Source organism: Chiloscyllium plagiosum, unplaced genomic scaffold (genome assembly GCF_037043375.1).
Source record: "Chiloscyllium plagiosum isolate Xiang-an unplaced genomic scaffold, Cpla_swu_hap1 HiC_scaffold_12, whole genome shotgun sequence".
Taxonomy (NCBI): Eukaryota; Metazoa; Chordata; class Chondrichthyes; order Orectolobiformes; family Hemiscylliidae; genus Chiloscyllium; species Chiloscyllium plagiosum.
In genome coordinates, this window is record NW_028270150.1 from 28,289,100 (window position 1) to 28,307,490 (window position 18,391).

The window sequence follows — 18,391 nt, forward strand, 5'->3', positions numbered from 1 at the left end:
GGGAAAGTAGCTGAGAGTGCAATAGGTGGATGGAGGTGGGGGTAAAGGTGATAGGTCAAAGGGGAGGGTGGAGCGGATAGGTGGGAAGGAAGCTGGACAGGTAGGACAGGTCATGAAGGCGGTGTTGAGCTGGGAGGTCAAAACTTGGGTAAGGTGGGGAGAGGAGAAATGAAAAACCTGGTGAAATTCCACATTGAAGCCATGGGGTTGGAGGGTCCCAAGGTGGAAGATAAGGCATTCTTCCTCCAGCCATCGGGTGGTAAGGGAGTGGCGATGGAGGCTGCCCAGGACCTACATGTTCTCGGTGGAGTGGGAAGAGTAGTCGAAGTGGTGGGGTTGGTTGGTGCGGGTGTCCCAGACATGTTCTCTGAAGCACTCTGCAAGTAGGCATCCTGTCTCCCCAATGTCGAGGAGACGACATCGGGAGCAACGGATACAGTAAATGACATGTGTGAAAGTGTCTTCAGTAAGGCATTTGACAAGGTTCTGCATAGTAGACTGTTAACAAGCTTACATCACATGGAATAAAGGGAGAACTAGCCATTTGGCTGCAAAATTGGCTCGAAGGTAGGAGGTAAAAACAATGACTGCAGATGCTGGAAACCAGATTCTGGATTAGTGGTGCTGGAAGAGCACAGCAGTTCAGGCAGCATCCGAGGACAGGCCAAATCGACGTTTCGGGCAAAAGCCCTTTTATTCCTGATGAAGGGCTTTTGCCCGAAACGTCGATTTGGCCTGTCCTCTGATGCTGCCTGAACTGCTGTGCTCTTCCAGCACCACTAATCCAGAATCGAAGGGAGGAGACAGAGTGTGGTGGTGGAGGGTTGCTTTTCAGACTGGACGCCTGTGACCAGCAGTGTGCTGCAAGGGTCAGTGCTGGATGCACTGCTTTTCATCATTTATATAAATGATTTGGATGTGAATATACAAGGTATAGTTGGTAAGTTTGCAGATGACACTAAAACTCATAGTGTAGTGGACAGTGAAGGGGGTTACCTCAGAATACAACGGGACCTTAATCAGATGGGCCAATGGGCTTAGGAGTGGCAGATGGAACTTAATTTGGATAAATGTGAGGTGCTGCATTCTGTTTGGGCAAATCATGGCAGGACTTAATGGTAAGGTCCTGGGGAGTGTTGCCGAACAAAGAAACCTTGGAGTGCAGGTTCGTAGTTCCTTGAAAGTGGAGTCGCAGGTAGACAGGATAGTGAAGAAGGCGTTTGGTATGCTTTCCTTTATTGGGCAGAGTATTGAGTACAGGAGCTGGGAGGTCATGTTGCAGCTATACAGGACATTGGTTAGGCTACTTCTAGAATACTGCATTCAGTTCCAATCTTCCTGCTATAGGAAGAATGTTGTTAAACCTCAAAGGGTTAAGAAATGATTTACAAGGATGTTGCCAGTGTTGGAGGGTTTGAGCTGCAGGGAGAGGCTGAATAGGCTGGGGCTATTTTCCCTGGAGCATCGGAGGCTAAGGGGTGATGTTATAGAACTGTATAAAATCTTGAGGGACATGGATAGAGTGAATAATCAAGGTCTTTTCCTCAGGTAGGGGAGCCCAAAACTAGTGGGTATAGGTTTAAGATGAGAGGGGGAAGATTTAATAGGGACCTAAGGGGCAACTTTTCACACAGAGGGTGGTGCATGTATGGAATGAACTGCCAGAGGAAATTGCTGGTCCAATTATGAAAGTTAAAGGGCATCTGGATGGTAAATGAATCGGAAGGGTTTAGAGGGACATGAGTCAACTGCTGGCAAATGGGACTAGATTAGGTTAGGATAGCTGGTTGGTATATTACGAAAAGATCTGTTGTCGATGTTGTCCAGCTCTATGACTCTATGAATAAAGATATTCTCCTTATCCCTTAAGTATCAGATCCCTTTTCTCTGAGACCATGATCTTTATTTCTTGGGGATTCTCTATCAAAGATTATAAGGCCACAAGGTATAGGAGTAGAATTAGGCCATTCAGCCATGAAGTCTGCTTTGCCAAATGATCATGGATGAAATATGATTTGGAGATGCCGGTGTTGGACTGGGGTGTACAAAGTTAAAAATCACACAACGCCAGGTTATAGTCCAACAGGTTTAATTGGAAGCACACTAGCTTTCGGAGCGACACTTCTTCAATCACCTGATGAAGGAGCCTTGCTCCGAAAGCTAATGTGCTTCCAATTAAACCTGTTGGACTATAACCTGTGATTTTTAAAATTGGATGAAATATGTCACAACCCCATTCTCCTGCCTTCTCCCACTAACCCTCAATCCTCTTACTATTTCTGTCTTAAATACAGCCAATGACATGGCCTACATAGCCTTCTGTGGCAATGAGTTCTACAAGAGAAGCATCCTTACTCGCATCAGAAAGAAAATGTGATACAAAATAATTAATCACTTTAAAATCTGAAAACATAATAGAAGTCTACACAGTTCAAGTATGATCAATTCTAATCCTGGAGACCCCTCCTGTTATTCCATCTGTCCAATGGTAGTTGAATTGCTTAACAAAACACTTACTGAATTCAATATCCAATGTCTTTTTGTAAAAATGGAAATGAAGAACGAATTCTGATTTTAAGTATTTAGAAATTATCTTCTACAATGTCTTTGGCAATTATGCTCAAATCACATCAAAAGAATGCGAGAAATGTTTAATCATAAATCTGTGGGAATCCTCCTAATCCCGAAGTGTAACCTTGGTAAATGATTGGTGGAATTGTCACCTCTATTATAATTTTTTGGGAGTTTTCATCAAAGTCGCAATGGGCTTGGGAAATCTGCTCCCCAGAGTCTTTCAATTGTTTCCTTGTTGATAAAGGAATGTTTCTAAATGCACGGTCGGAAATGCTGGAATAGTTTGTAGAATGGGGAACGAGGGGAAAAGAATTATACAAACATGGGACCCATAAAGAATGGGTAATTTTTTTACATCTGGTTTCCTCCATCATTTTATTTTGGTTCTCCTCTGCATTAATTTTTACTGTTATTGAATTTTTAAGGGCTTGTATTTATAACAACACCTTCATGCATGTTCTCCACAATTTCTATGATAGTATATTGTGCTTCTCAGCTTTTTTTTGATGCTTTGATTGTGTATCAATACAGTATGAGCTGAAAATGTGTTGCTGGAACAGCGCAGCAGGTCAGGCAGCATCCAGGGAACAGGAGAATCTGTTACTCAGCACCGCCTTCCTAACCTGCAATCTTCTTCCTGACCTCTCCGCCCCCACCCCAGTCTGACCTATCACCCTCACCTTGACCTCTTTCCACCTATCGCATTTCCAACGCCCCTCCCCCAAGTCCCCCCTCCCTTTCTTTTATCTTAGCCTGCTGGACACACTTTCCTCATTCCTGAAGTAGGACTTATGCCCGAAACGTCGATTCTCCTGTTCCCTGGATGCTGCCTGACCTGCTGCACTGTTCCAGCATCACATTTTCAGCTCTGATCTCCAGCATCTGCAGACCTTACTTTCTCCTCCTATCAATACAGTATAACAACTGAGCAATCTGTTTCAGTTTTTGTCCTTGGGTTTAGTAAGTTTTGAAGAGAGGCGTGGGACTTGAAGTGAGAAGGGTCATTTGTTATGGTCACTAGATAAGGTGGGCGGCACGGTGGCAGGTGGGCGGCACGGTGGCACAGTGGTTAGCACTGCTGCCTCACAGCGCCAGAGATCCGGGTTCAATTCCCGCCTCAGGTGACTGACTGTGTGGAGTTTGCACGTTCTCCCCGTGTCTGCGTGGGTTTCCTCCGGGTGCTCCGGTTTCCTCCCACAGTCCAAAGATGTGCAGGGTCAGGTGAATTGGCCATACTAAATTGCCCATAGTGTTAGGTAAGGGGTAAATGTAGGAGTATGGGTGGGTTTCGCTTCGGCGGGTCGGTGTGGACTTGTTGGGCCGAAGGGCCTGTTTCCACACTGTAATCTAATCTAATCTAATCTAATCTAATCTAAAAAATCTAATTTCCTGTGATACATTGTTTATGCTTTTGAAATGAATTGTTTCTCATTGACAACCACATTTTAATTGAAGGCATTTGACCCACTGACCTTCATTGGTCATAACATTGAGTATAGGAGTTGGGATGCCATGCTACAGCTGTACAGGACATTGGTGAGGCCACGTTTGGAGTACTGTGTACAATTCTGGTCGCCTTTCTATGGGAAGGATGTTGTTAAACTTAGGAGAGTGCAGAAAAGATTTATGAGGATGTTGCCAGGGTTGGAGGCTTTGAGCTTTAGTGAGAGGCTGAATAGGCTGGGGCTTTCTTCCCTGGAGTGTCAGACACTGAACGGTGACCTTATAGATGTTTATAAAATCATGAAGACCTTGGATAGACTGAAAACCAAGGTCATTTTCCTGGGATTGGAGAATCCAAAACTAGAAGGCATTGGTTTAAGGTGAGAGGGAAAAAAATTAGAAAGGACCTGAGGGTTATCTTCTTCACACAGATGGTGGTGCATATCTGGAACGACCTGCCAGTGGAAGTGATGATGGCAGGTGCAATTACAACATTTAAAAGGCATCTGGATGGTAATATGATTAGGAATGGTTTAGAGATATGAGCCAAATGCTGGCAAATGGGTCAGATTGAAATGTATGGTCAGTGTGAATGCATTGGATCAAAAGATGTGTTTCTGTGCTGTGTGATTCTATGACTCTATGTGAATGCTGTGTAAATTAGATTTCGGGGATCCCAGTTACATCTTGCTCAATTAACTGTAGATTAAAGTGCATGGAGACAGAACAAGATTCTTGACCATAATATTTGTGGAGATTTTACATCACTTGTTCTATTTAAATTTATTTCAAGTGACAGTAGCAAATATGAAAGATGACCATTTTACGAAATCTGGAACTGTGTTACATACAAGCAATATGGGCTTATGTGATTAGCAGTCTTATCACAGACAGTTTGTCTTCTGTGAGTTATTGCTGTTACAGCATGTGTTTTACTCATGTGAGGTGAAAATCTTTTTCATTTCTGAAACATTGCAAAGCTTGGTTTTCATTTTGAATGAAATGATATTTACAGAACTTGATTTGTGCAAACTTGCAATGACTAGCTTAATATGTTAGTGATGTCAGTGCCTCTGTCTGAGTGAGGTCTATGGGATGTTTTGTTGAAGGAGATCCCTGTGTTTTGCCAGGGTTTCATGGGGAGAGAGGGGAATGTCCTGGAAAAGCAGGAAGTTGGAAGGATGTGAAAACCATGGATGGAGTATCAGTGCCACAAGGATCGGTGCTGGGTCCTCTACTTTTTGTCATTTACATAAATGATTTGGATGCGAGCATAAGAGGTACAGTTTGCAGATGACTCCAAAATTGGAGGTGTAGTGGACAGTGAAGAAGTTTACCTCAGATTACAACAGGATCTTGACCAGATGGGCCAATAGGCTGAGAAGTGACAGATGGAGTTTAATTTAGATAAATGCGAGGTGCTGCATTTTGGGAAAACAAATCTTAGCAGGACTTATACACTTAATGGTAAGGTCCTAGGGAGTGTTGCTGAACAAAGAGACCTTGGAGTGCAGGTTCATAGCTCCTTGATAGTGGAGTTGCAGGGAGATAGGATAGTGAAGAAGGTGTTTGGTATGTTTTCCTTTATTGGTCAGTGTATTGAGTACAGGAGTTAGGATGTCATGTTGCGGCTGTACAGGACATTGGTTAGGCCACTGTTGGAATATTGCATGCAATTCTGGTCTCCTTCCTATCGGAAAGATGTTGTGAAACTTGAAAAGGTTCAGAAAGGATTGACAAGGATGTTGCCAGGGTTGGAGGATTTGAGCTATAGGGAGAGACTGAACAGGCCTGGGCTGTTTTCCCTGGAGCGTCGGAGGCTGAGGGGTGACCTTATGGAGGTTTACAAAATTAGGAGGGGCATGGATAGGATAAATAGAGAAAGTCTTTTCCCTGGGGTCAGGGAGTCCAGAACTAGAGGGCATAGTTTTAGGGTGAGAGGGGAAAGATATAAAAGAGACCAAAGGGGCAACTTTTTCATGCAGAGGGTGGTATGTGTATGGAATGAGCTGCCAGAAGAAATGGTGAAGACTGGTACAATTGCAACATTTAAAAGGCAAATATTTGGATAGGTATATGAATAGGAAGGGTTTGGAGGGATATGGGCCGGGTGCTGGCAGGTGGGACTAGATTGGGTTGGAATACCTGGTCAGCATGAATGGTTTGGACCATCCAGGTGGCTCTGTTTCCATGCTGTACTTGTCTATGACTATAATTTCCAGAAATTGAAAAAGAAGCTGGAGGTGGAATTGGCAGGAAGAGCGATATCTAAAAGTCAGAGTGCTTCCAGACTGGGGCATGACCTTAGCACAGTGCGCCCTGTGTGTTCTTAATGAGATGGGCAACAAGTTGTGGTGCCAATCAACTGGACCTCATTTGCACTCCCAGAGCCAGCCTCCTCGATTTGTGAAGGGGAGAGCATTGATTGTTGTCTGAGATCTGCAGGATGGTCTAGGCTTGTGATTTCTGTTTGGAGCCAGGAAGAATCTTCTCGGATCCAAAACTTATCTTTTGGGCTGCAGCCTGTATCACTTTGTCCAAGAACCTCTGGTTTAACATTAAGTTTCAGGAGGGAATAACCACAGTATCCATGGTGCAAACACACACCTCCCCTTTTTCTTAATCAGATATGCTCCCTGAATGTCCAAAGGGAGAATCCAAAAGTAATATGGCAGCTGATGCTTACCTGACATGAAATTCAAGTGTATACACCAGAGTAGAACTTCAAGTTTGCAAACTGAGCACAATGAGATCTTATTTCCAGGCCAGAATGTGATGGAGGCATCATTTTGCTCAATGTTTATTGATGGAAAATGCAGCAATTAGCAAGATTGCACCATATATATGTAGTAATATCCTCCTTAGATTCTTTGGAGATGCAGTTAAATCAAAACATAAGTCTTTCTTCATAATTGCGCTATCTCAGCCTAGTGTGTAGCCTAATGCCCAGTATAAATAGAGACATAGAAGTGTAGAAAGCAAGAACAGGAGTAAGAGAGTTAGCCCTTCGAATCTGCTTTATTGTTCAGTGTGCTCATAGCTGATTATCACATGCAGTATCCTGTTCCCGCTTTCCCCATGCCCTTTGGTTACTTTAGCCCTCAGACCTATGCCTATCTCCTTCTTGAAAACATTCAATGTTTTGGCCTCAACCACTTTCTGTAGCAAGGAATTCTGCAGCCTCACCATTCTCCATAAATATTGGCACTAATGAACCAATAGGATGGCACAAGTGGGACATTGGATTCAAAAGATTCCATTAAGTTGAATTTTGAGCTCTGAACACCATTTGACCTTTTTTGAGACTAAGTATTGGGGAAGAAGTGTAAGGCATTGACTAACGTTCCACCTGATTGCCCCCAGATAAGATAAACTAGAGAGCCTCCCCTCAACCTGGCAGACAGATCACACTGGTTATTAAGTTGTCAAATCACTCATTTACCCCTCTGCCAGGAAGGCATATAAACATGGAGGTTTGGAATTGAAGCCCTTGAGTGGCTTTTTAATTGGTGGCAGACTGAGAACCTCCAATGGATCTTCCCATCCAGGACTTAATAGGTAAAGCGGAAGCAAAAGGTAAGTATCCCTCCAGGATTGACTTGTCCAATCATTTTCCATTATTGCCACCTCTGTTGACACCTCCACAATGAGGAATACTCTATGGCATTGCTTGGTGAGAGTGTTGCAAGTATAATTACACAAGTTGTATAGTGAATACATCCATGAAAGCTTGACATCAACATTTCGTGAACCTCATTTTTGATTTTGAGGAATGGGTGGAATATCTAAGATGACGACCTCTGGTGATATGGATTTCCAAAATTAAGCTAAAACAACCTTGTTATTGGAGGCTTAAATAAAAATAAAACTGTTTGATTTTCACAATTTCCTTATGTGGCTGATTGTAGCTATAAGGTGTGTTGGCAAAAAGATGAATTTTCAGTGTGTTTACTGAGGCATGTCTGAACTAGCATACATTTAAAATAACAGTGATCAAATTATATGTGACTTTGTTCAGAGAGTTTACATCATGTCCATCCGCTGAATAACACTGCTGACTGGGAATTTACGTCAAAAACTCACCCCTTAATCATGTACAGGCAAGAAATAATATCTAAGCACCACTTTTAAGCTTTGCCAAAGAGAGGACAAACATTACAGAGTGCACAGTTTCTGAGGTGGCAGTGTTCAATTTGTCATCCTGGTTTAATAAGATTTTGATGGACTCATTGTCCGTCACTCTTTTACTTCTGCCATGGCAACATGTCTCCGTTCAGCTCTATTAATGTCCTCTGTGATGGAAAGTTACACAATGGGATTGTATGACGATTGGCTGCTCTGGTCCGTGAAATTTGCTGTCGTCAAGGCAACGGTGGATAAACAGGAAATGTCAGAATTACGCAGTCTTGTATTTCTGGATTGTATTGATGATATGCTGCATCATTGTAGGAATCACCAAGCCGGCACCAGGACTGCAGCCCCTTTGATGAAAACAAAGACCTCGCTTGACCCATTTTGACTTGTAATGTAAACACAAAGAACAATAAAAGGCTCACTTCACTCAGAACACACTTCGAGAATGGCAGCAGAGGCAGAGTGAGGAAAGCAGCATTTACAGAGACATCTGAATTTTTAAATTCCTTTTTGTACAATTGCAAGGCAATTAGGAGAACACAGAATCACAGAATGTTTAAGACACAGAAGGAGACCATTAGGCCCATCATGCATACCAGCTAACATTCATTTTCCATCCCTTGTCTCGTTCAGCCCAAATGCAGCCACCCTGTTAGCACTCAGACTAAGGTGAACTAACTCTGTATTTATTGAAAATCAAACTTGTGTCTTTTCCTTGTTCTGTCAGGTTCAGTTTTGACCTGATCCATTAAAGGGGTCACATATCAAATCATCGAAATAATGAGTAGAGTTCAGGAAAAGTCTAGCTGGGGCCATCAAACCAGCCCCACGCTCATTTGAGCATAATTCAATACTACACACTTCCCAACACTGACTCTGTACCACCATATAATCCCTTGGAGGGAGGACAAGAAAATTGCAGGGACAATAAGAGAAAACAATATAGAAAATTTATTTTCAATGCCCTCAGATGATCATCTAATGACAATAAGTACAGAGAGAAAAGTGGGGTTAAGGCCACAATCAGATCATGTTCTTACAAACCAAGAGTTCCTGTTCCAAGGGGTGGTACAGTGGCTCAGTGGTTAGCACTGCTGTCTCTCAGAACCAGGGACCTGGGTTCAATTCCAAACTCGGGTAACTGTCTGTGCAGAGTTTGCACATTCTCCCTGTGTCTGCATGAGTTTCCTCCCAGAATCCAAAGATGTGCAGATTAGACTGATTGACTATGCTAAATTGCCCATAGTGTCCAGGGATGTGCTGGCTAGGTGGGTTAGCCATGGGAAATGTAGGGTTATAGGGATAGGGTTGGGATGCTAGTTGGAGGATTGATGTGGACATGAAGGGCCCAATGGCTTGCTTCCATGCTGTAGGGATTCTATGATGTCATTGTCAGGTGTAAGGGTCTGGATTCAGTTTAATAGGATCAGGCCATCATTATTATCTTCCATGCTTGAATATCACTAAGTATTTTTACATGCTAACTGTACAAAGGTTGTAAATTCTCTTTGTCCTGCTTATCCTTTTTGAAGCCTCTGATTCATTGTTTCAGTGCCTTCTCCAGTGTCTCTCCCTTATTGTCCAGGTGTATTGGACTACTCTCACTATTATCTAATCACAATCAGAATATAACTTACACTGGTCGCTCTAGCTCCTTCAGCACCACTACCTCTGCTGTCAGTCAAAGAATATCCCAGCCATTTCCCATCTACTTAAAGTCCTTGACGAAAACATCCAAAAGCACAATATTGGTTACATGTGTAAATTGACAACATCCAGTTCCATCTCACCATCATCTCTCCTGACAACTTCCGCTGTTAACAAATCTTTGGGCTGCTTATACTAGACGTGTAGAAAGTTACCAAATCAAATATTTGGAAGTCTAAAGTTTGTCTATTTGTCATTTATATAAATGATCTGGATGTGGGCATAGAAGGATGAGTTAGTAAATTTGCGGATGACACTAAGGTAGACAGAGTTGTAGATAGTGCCAAAGGGTATTATGGGTTACAGACAGACATGGATAAGATGCAGAGCTGGGCCGAGAAGTGGCAAATGGAGTTTAATGTGGAAAAGTGTGAGGTAGCTCACTTCGGAAGAAGTAACAGGAATGCAGAGTATTGAGCTAATGGTAAAATTCTTTGCAGTGTAAATGAACACGGTGTCCAGGTGCATAAATCCCTGAAAGTTACCACCTGGGTTGATAGGGTTATTAGGAAGGCATATGGTGTGTTGGCGTTTATTGGTAGGAGGATTGAGTTTCGGAGCCACAAGGTCATGCTTCAGCTGGACAAGACACTGGTAAGGCCGCATCTGGGGTATTGTGTGCAGTTCTGGTCACCGCATTATAGGAAGGGTGTGGAAGCTTTGGAAAGGGTTCAGAGGAGATTTACAAGGATGTTGCCTGGTATGAAAGGAAGGTCTTACAAGGAAAGACTGAGGGAACTGAGGCTGTTCTCGTTGGAGAGAAGAAGGTTGAGAAGTGACTTAATCGAGACGTATAAGATAATCAGAGGGTTAGATAGGGTGGACAGTGAGAACCTTTTTCCTCGGATGGTGAAGGCTAACACAAGGGGACATAGCTTTAAATTGGGGGGTGATGGATATAGGAGAGATGCTCAGAGGTAGTCTCTTTACTCAGACAGTAGTAAGGGCATAGACCACACTGCCTGCAACAGTAGTAGACCCGCCAACTTTAAAGGCATTTAAATTATCATTGGATAAACATATGGATAATAATGAAAAGTGTAGGTTAGATGGGCATCAGATTAATTTCACAAGTCGAAGGGCCTGTACTGTACTGTAACGTTGTATGTTCTATGTTCTATAAAGTAATTAAAGTATTGTGAGCAATTTTGGGCCTCATACCTCAGGAGGGATGTACTGGCCTTAGAGAGGGTCCAGAGGAGGTTCACAAGAATGCTCCCAGGAATGGAAGGCTTAACATATGGGGTACATTTGAGGACTCTGGGACTATACTTAATGGAGTTCAGAGGGATGGGGGCTGGACCTGATTCAAACTTACAGAATACTGAATGGCCTGGACAGAGTGCACGTTGGGAAGATGTTTCCATTGGCAGGAGAGATGAGGACCTGAGGGCACAGTCTTAGAGTAAAAGGAAGAACCTTTACAATAGAGGTAAGGAGAAACCGCCTGAGTTAGAGTTGTGAATCTGTGGAGTTCATTGTCAAAGAAGGCTGTTCTGGCCAGGTCATTGAGTATATTTGAAACAGAGATAGATAGGTTCTTAATTGCCAAAAGATCAAAGGTTACGCTGAGCAAGCCAGAAAATGGGATTGAAAAACCTATCAGCCGTGATTAAATGGTGGAGCAGACTCGATGGGCCAAATAGCCTAATTTCTAATTGTTGTCAGTCTCTGCTTCAAACTCAGTTCCTTGGACACCAACAGCATTCCCTTCTTTGGCAACTGCCTTAGATTAAACAAATTTGTTTTCAACCTTGCTTTCATATTTGACAATGATAAAAGCTTTCAACCATATATTCATAGGTAAAAACAATGACTGCTGATGCTGGAAACCAGATTCTAGATTAGTGGTGCTGGAAGAGCACAGCAGTTCAGGCAGCACCCGAGGAGCAGTAAAATCGACGTTTCGAGCAAAAGCCCCAAAACGTCGATTTTACTGCTCCTCGGATGCTGCCTGAACTGCTGTGCTCTTCCAGCACCACTAATCCAGAACCATATATTCATACCATTGTTAGGACCATCTATTCATACCTCATAACAATGTTTGACTTCTCCCAGTCTCAGCTCATCTGCCACAGTAGCCTTCATTCATATCTCTGTTACCTGTGGATTTGTCATTTTTAATGGGATTGGTCCCCTGTTTTTGTAAATACGATGTTACTCAAAATTGTTCATGTTTTCACTTACAGCAAAGTCCTGTTTCCCCATCACCTGAATGCTTGCTGACCGACATTGGCTCTTGATCAAGCAACATATTAATTTAAATATTTTGTCTTTGTTTCCAAACTCCATCATGGCCTCAGCCCTCCCTATCTTTGTTATCTTTTGCACAAATCTCAAGAAAATTGGGCATCTCCAATTGTAGTAACAACTGACATCTACCCTTTCAATTGCCTCGGTCTTTAAGCTCTATTTTGGTGTCCCTATACCTCAGTGCTTTCCTTTCCCATGTTAAGACATCCTATCAATGTTACTCTTTGATCAAGGCTTTGGCCATCTGGGCTCATATTTCCTTCTGTAGCTTGGTGGCATACTTCGTAATGCTCCTATGAAGTTTGTTACCATATAAATGTGAGTGTTATTTCCTTGGAAGTACTACAAGTAGTAGTTGAATGTGCAAGAGTAGCATTATTCAAAACAGCATTCTTCCATTAGTTAGTTAGGTTGGCAGAAGGAATCTTAACTGTTGAATATGAGGTAAACAAAAGACTTGTTTTTTGAAGCTATTAACATTGGTCGTGAGGCCTGAAGTTGTGCATAATAGAAGCTCTGTTTTTCTGTCTGTGTGTGGGAAGAGAGTTTAACGTAGATTTAGTCTCAGACTGAGAAAGTATTTTAATGTAAACAAATAGCATTGGTAATAAGTCATCTGCAGTTTCAACAAGACATCTCTCACATTTAGAATACTTGCATGAATATATTCATACTGCAAAATCCTCAAATCTTCTTTTAGTCTCATGCGATTGTGCAAATCACATTAAGACTTGTGCATGTTCTTTGAACGATTCTATTTGATCTATTTGCATTCTTGATATATTTGTTTGCAGTGCTTGGAAAGGCTGATCAACCAGTTGCATTTGCTAGGCTATTCCGCTCGACATCATGTTTAAATTAACTGAATAGAGAATGGATACTGTTTTAATTTAAGATATGACTTCACATTAAACGTTTGATGGGGCATATTAAAATCCTTTCAGATAAGAGTGCACAGAACAAGGGTGATGCATGAATTAATTTTGCTCCCTATGCTTTAAACAATGATTGTTGTAACTTTGGTAGAACAGGAAGGAAAAACAGAGTTACAGAGTGTGACAAGATGAAGGTCATAAAATAAAGTCCTAACTAAGTTGTGGCTTCGAGTTTCAATTTTTGAATCATGTAGCGTCTTTTTAAATTGCTGTACTTTTTAATGTAACTGAACACCCATATTGTCTTTTGAATTATGGACCATCTCCTTGTGTTTGTAGATTTCAGAACACATTTGGATATGAATGGCATTACACTGAATTTTAGAGCTGTGTGCAGTATAATGCATGTGTGGCATGGCATACATCTTTATTTTGTACACCCTATGTTGTTTGTCAGCATCAGGAGATGCACCCATGTAGGTTGATATTAAAGGTATCTTTCAGGGTGTAATTACATTTTCACACGTATGTGGTTGTGGAATATTGGTCCTACTCATAATATCAACCAGTAGCTTGCATTGCTACAAGAGCACAACTCTGTGCAGTGAGATTATGTCAGCATTTAAACTACTGAGTATTATGTAACTTATGGATGTAGATAGTTGTGAATTAAATCATATCAAGACAAAAACTGTCCGTCAATGTCACTTTTGCATTCAGCTTTCAGTTGCAAACCTACACCTACACACAACAGCTCAGCATTTATTGGCGGTTTTAATTCAAGTTACACCCAGTGGATGCTGCCAGTGCTTTCTGCCAGAGCGTGTATGTGTCTCAGGCATGAAAGTGCACGGCAAGTCTCTTATTTTTCTGGGGCATTGTGTGTGACATTGAAAGAAGTTTGAGTAATGGAGCTCACCATTTAAGCTAAAGGGACTGAATTGTATTAATTTACAGTGCTGCTTAAAAGGCCTGCTAATTGTTTTGCCAGCAGTATGGCTGCAACTAACTCAGTACCAAGTGGACACACGTATCCAGATATTGAATTGTTTGTCAAGGTAAGATTGTTAATAAAATTATGATTTCCATGCATTTCAGTGTGTCAAACATATTTTAACGGCATCACTTTGTGTGTGTTATGTCAGACTTATTTCTTTGTGAACAATATCTCAGTTTCAGGATATGCCGCAACAGTTGTGTTATTCTTTGCTTTAAAATGAAATAATTGATCTTTGAAATGTTCTCTGAATTTAAGGAAGAAAATGTATTGCTTAATGGCTGCTCAATGATTTAATATTAAAATACTGAGGCATTGGCTTTCTGCTATCTACATGTTGAAAACCTGACTGCCTTCTTGTCTTTCTGTTAGTTATTGTCTCGTCTGTTTGGTCTACAGTTAGTTTTCTGTGCAATATCTGACCATGATTCCTTCCTGGTTTACATTATGTTGGCTCTTTATTGTAACATGATTTTTCTTCTGAAGCGTATCACTGTTTGAGCTCTAATTGGTGCTAAAGTGGTTCAAGTCCATGTATTGAAACTCCTGTGATTTGAGGCTACTTTCTGACATTGCTTCTTGTAATTTGAAACAGCCCCACATTAGGAAGTTTCTGAATTACATTATCATGGGAATCATGGCTCAGTTGTAGTTTGTGCTCACTTCATTGATTCTCCTGCTTCTCGGATGCTGCCTGACCTGCTGTGCTTTTCCAGCGCCACATTTTTCAGCTCTGTACTCGCAAGGTCCATGCCTAACTCAAGAATTTAAGGCAAAATCATGGTGGACACTTCTTTGTAGTACTGAAGGAATGCTGCACTGTCGAAGATGCTGCTTTTTAGATGAGATGTGAAACCAAGACTTGGTTGAATTTTCAGGTGGACATAAAAGATCCTTTGACATTTTTTACAGTCAATTTATTCCTGATGGAAACATCACAAAAGAAAACAGACAATCTGGCCATTACTATATTGCTGTTTGTGGAAGCTTGCTGTGTGCAAGTTGGTTGTGTTACAATCCCAGCTAGTGTTATTACCGGACAAGTCAGACTGATATCTGACTTGATAGATTGTTACTTTGTTTTCCTTTTGTTATTTATGAGTGACTTTCCACTGAAATACAAACATGTAATGCTGCAGATTCTATTTTAACAATAAAAGTAAAAAAAAATAAAATAGACTAAACCAAACTGTTTACATATGACAAAAGTTTAAAGAATTGGAAACACATGGTAAATATAATGTCATTAATATCAAAAATACTCCTTTTCAGTATTCACACCAGAGAGTAAATTCCCCTCTCTATCACACATAAGGTTTGACTAAACAGATGTTTCAATTCCCAGTCCTTAGAATCTGGTCATCTCTTTGTTGATCTTTCATTCAACTGAGCTTAGATTTTCTCAGCTTCAAATAGGCCCTTCACGTTTCTATCCAAACAGTTCTTGTATGGAACTTTTAAACTAAATTTCTTCAACTGAGGTAACCTATTCTTTAACCATTCGAAACTATTCTTTCTCAGGAGCCAATGTTTTGTGCATCCAGCTTCAGCCAAAATGTCTGAAAACCCCCAGCTGAAACCCAAAAGCTTTTTCTAAATGATGGATGCATCCTCAATCAAAAAAGAATACATTATCCAGAACCTTCTAAACTGAAAGCCTAATGCACTGCACTGTTTGTTTGTTCATAAACTCTCCAATGAAAACCCAACCCCATTACACAGCAGGAACTCTCTTTCATATTTCTAAGATAAATCACAATGACTACAGAAATACCTACAATTTAATTATTAAATTTCCTCTGACAAAATCACATGCAACTATTTCAAATCCAAAAATCATACACCTTATATCATAACTGCTGTGTTTCTGATGCTACATCAGTGACTATATTTGGATTAGTGCTTAACTGGCTTTGAAACATCTGGTGATCATGAATAGTGCAATGTAAATCCATGTCTTTCTTTAAGCTTCATCATAAATGACACTTGTTTATTGGGAATGCAATATTAGTGTTAAATATCCTTAAACTTGTTAGTTATATAGCTGTAAATTGGTAATCATTTATAAAAGGAAAGGAAATAGTCTTATATCATAGTACAGTGGGTACAACACATAAAATGCACCATTTTATTTAGAAATACTCTGTACATTGCACTCTAGAATGATGATAAATAACAGCTTAACTCAAAAAATGTGAACTTCTTGAATGGATCTTGTATTCCATCAACATGCTTTTTGCATCATTCCTGTGCTTTTAGGGAATTTTCCGGTGAGGTTATTTGACTGCAAGTGTAGTTCTCTCCTGTAGCAGAAAAACCTGTTGGAGGTATCTGTGAGATGATGGGCAAACAACTGCAGGATGCAAATACAGTATGCAAATTTTCTTCTGTAGCAAAACTTCCAAAGATTTGCAAATCATTGGCTCTTACATTTTGTTCCATCCTTTGATAAATGCAAACGTTTGCATTGGAAATTAACATGTCTAGTAACTTGATGAAAGAAACATTCCTTGGTAGCAGGTAGATTGATCCTACAGAGTTGAAACTTTATTGCTGGAACAGCACAGCAGGTCAGGCAGCATCCAGGGAACAGGAGATTCGACGTTTCGGGCACAGGCCCTTCTTCAGGAATGATCCTACAGAGACCTGGTGTTGACACAGAGGACTGAATGGCTTTCTGCTGCCCTGAAGCCATTCAGTGACTCGAGAAACACTTAAGTTTTACTTTAAAGTAGTCTCACTATTTTCATTTTGGCAAATATCAGGATTCATTTAAAAGTTTTATGTATCTACAGCGAAATGTAATTTAATTGTTTAGAAATGCTGATGGCAACAACATCTTGCACCAATAAAGCACCTTTCATGGTGTTTCACGGGACCACTACCAGAACAAATAAAAATGCAAACAGCCTACACAAGGAGATAGAGCAAATCTTGATCAAAGGGGTTTTAGTATAAGGTCTTTAACAGCGACCTTGGTAGATTCTGGGACAGGAGGATAATGTAGATATAAGGAGGACCAAGGCATAGAAACATAGAAGACAAACAGGAGGCTGAAAGAGCACAGCAAGCCAGGCAGCATCAGGAGTTGGAGAAATCAATGTTTCGTGTATTAATCCTTCTTCAGGAACCTTCCTACCCGAAATGTTGACTTCTCCACCTTCTGATGCTGCCTGGTTTGCTGTGTTCTTCCAGCCTCCTGTTTGTCTACTTTGGATTCCAGCATTAGCAGATTTTTGTGTGTCTAGGAACATAGGAAATAGAATCAGGTATATGTCACTAGGCTCATTAAACCTGTTGTGCCATTTAATATGATCACAGCCTCTCCTCCATCTAAAGACATGTTTGTATTCCCTCCCTATACCTATTGAAGGCAGGGAAGGGATTCAAAACATTGATAGTAATTTCAATAAGAACTGGGGTGTTTGATGAACAGGACTTGGTGCTAGTTAGGATAAAGACAGCAGCGTTTTGTTTGAAATGAAAGGAAAGATTTGCATTTCTATGACACCTTGCACTACCACAGAATGTCCCAAAGTGCCATACAGCTGATCAAATGTTTTTGAAGTGCAATCATTGCTTTAATATTGGAAATGCAACAGTTAGTTCACTCACAGCAAGGCACTTCAAGCAAAGATAATGTTGTTGTGAGATTAGCTGAGGGAGACCTGTTGGTCAGTAGTTCTGGAGAGTGAAATATGGAGACTGGTCAGGAATCAGAGCTGGTTTTCAACAGTTCCATGACTCTTTTGCAAAATTGCCATTTCTTCTTCTGTGCATTGATCTTATTCAGCTGCACAATAGTTAATCATTAGTAATTTATAAAGAAAAAGATGTCTTTTCAGTGGTACACAAATTCATTTTGGCAGAAAAGGTTCCTGCATGGTAAGAAACTTCAAGCTTGGTTCAGGCTTTTTATAAGTTCTCGATATTGTTGCAATCATTCACCTTATGAACAACTATTCAAAAAAGGCAAAATGATTAGCATTGACGTTTGTCAATATTGTGTTGTACAGGCTGGTGGTGACGGGGAAAGCATTGGAAACTGCCCATTCTCCCAGCGGCTCTTTATGATCCTTTGGCTAAAAGGTGTGATATTTAACGTCACAACAGTTGACCTAAAAAGGTAAAAGTTCTACAAACCTATATTTACCTTTGCTTTTGTTTTGCTAGTTGGATTAAAAATTAAATGCCATTAGAGATTAGTTGAAAATCCAAATTTGTTCCTGTGGAGATGTATTGAACCTCAGCCCATTGGAGATGGTACCATCTAAAATTATATATTTTAGGATTAATGTAATCTTAGTTTAAAACACTTCTGCAACAGCAGATGTGCAGCTGACCACGAGTGTGCATTTCAGATTATCGCCTGTGCTCCCCATGGTACAATTGAACCCAGAGGCAGTTC

At 40.9% G+C, this 18,391-nt stretch overlaps 1 protein-coding gene across 2 annotated transcripts in view; it reads left to right on the plus strand.

Moving 5' to 3' along the window:
* LOC122555360 (chloride intracellular channel protein 4) overlaps window positions 1-18,391 on the plus strand; it is a 67,648-nt gene that overhangs the window by 33,458 nt on the left and 15,799 nt on the right. The window contains exons 1-2 of one of the 2 annotated variants that reach the window (XM_043701289.2): window positions 13,862-14,044; window positions 18,000-18,109. In XM_043701289.2, the coding sequence (XP_043557224.1) occupies window positions 13,982-14,044; window positions 18,000-18,109 (173 nt within the window). In that variant the 5' untranslated portion in view covers window positions 13,862-13,981. Of the gene's footprint in view, window positions 1-13,861; window positions 14,045-17,999; window positions 18,110-18,391 lie in introns of those variants that run through there. The other variant, XM_043701288.2, reaches the window with a different exon arrangement.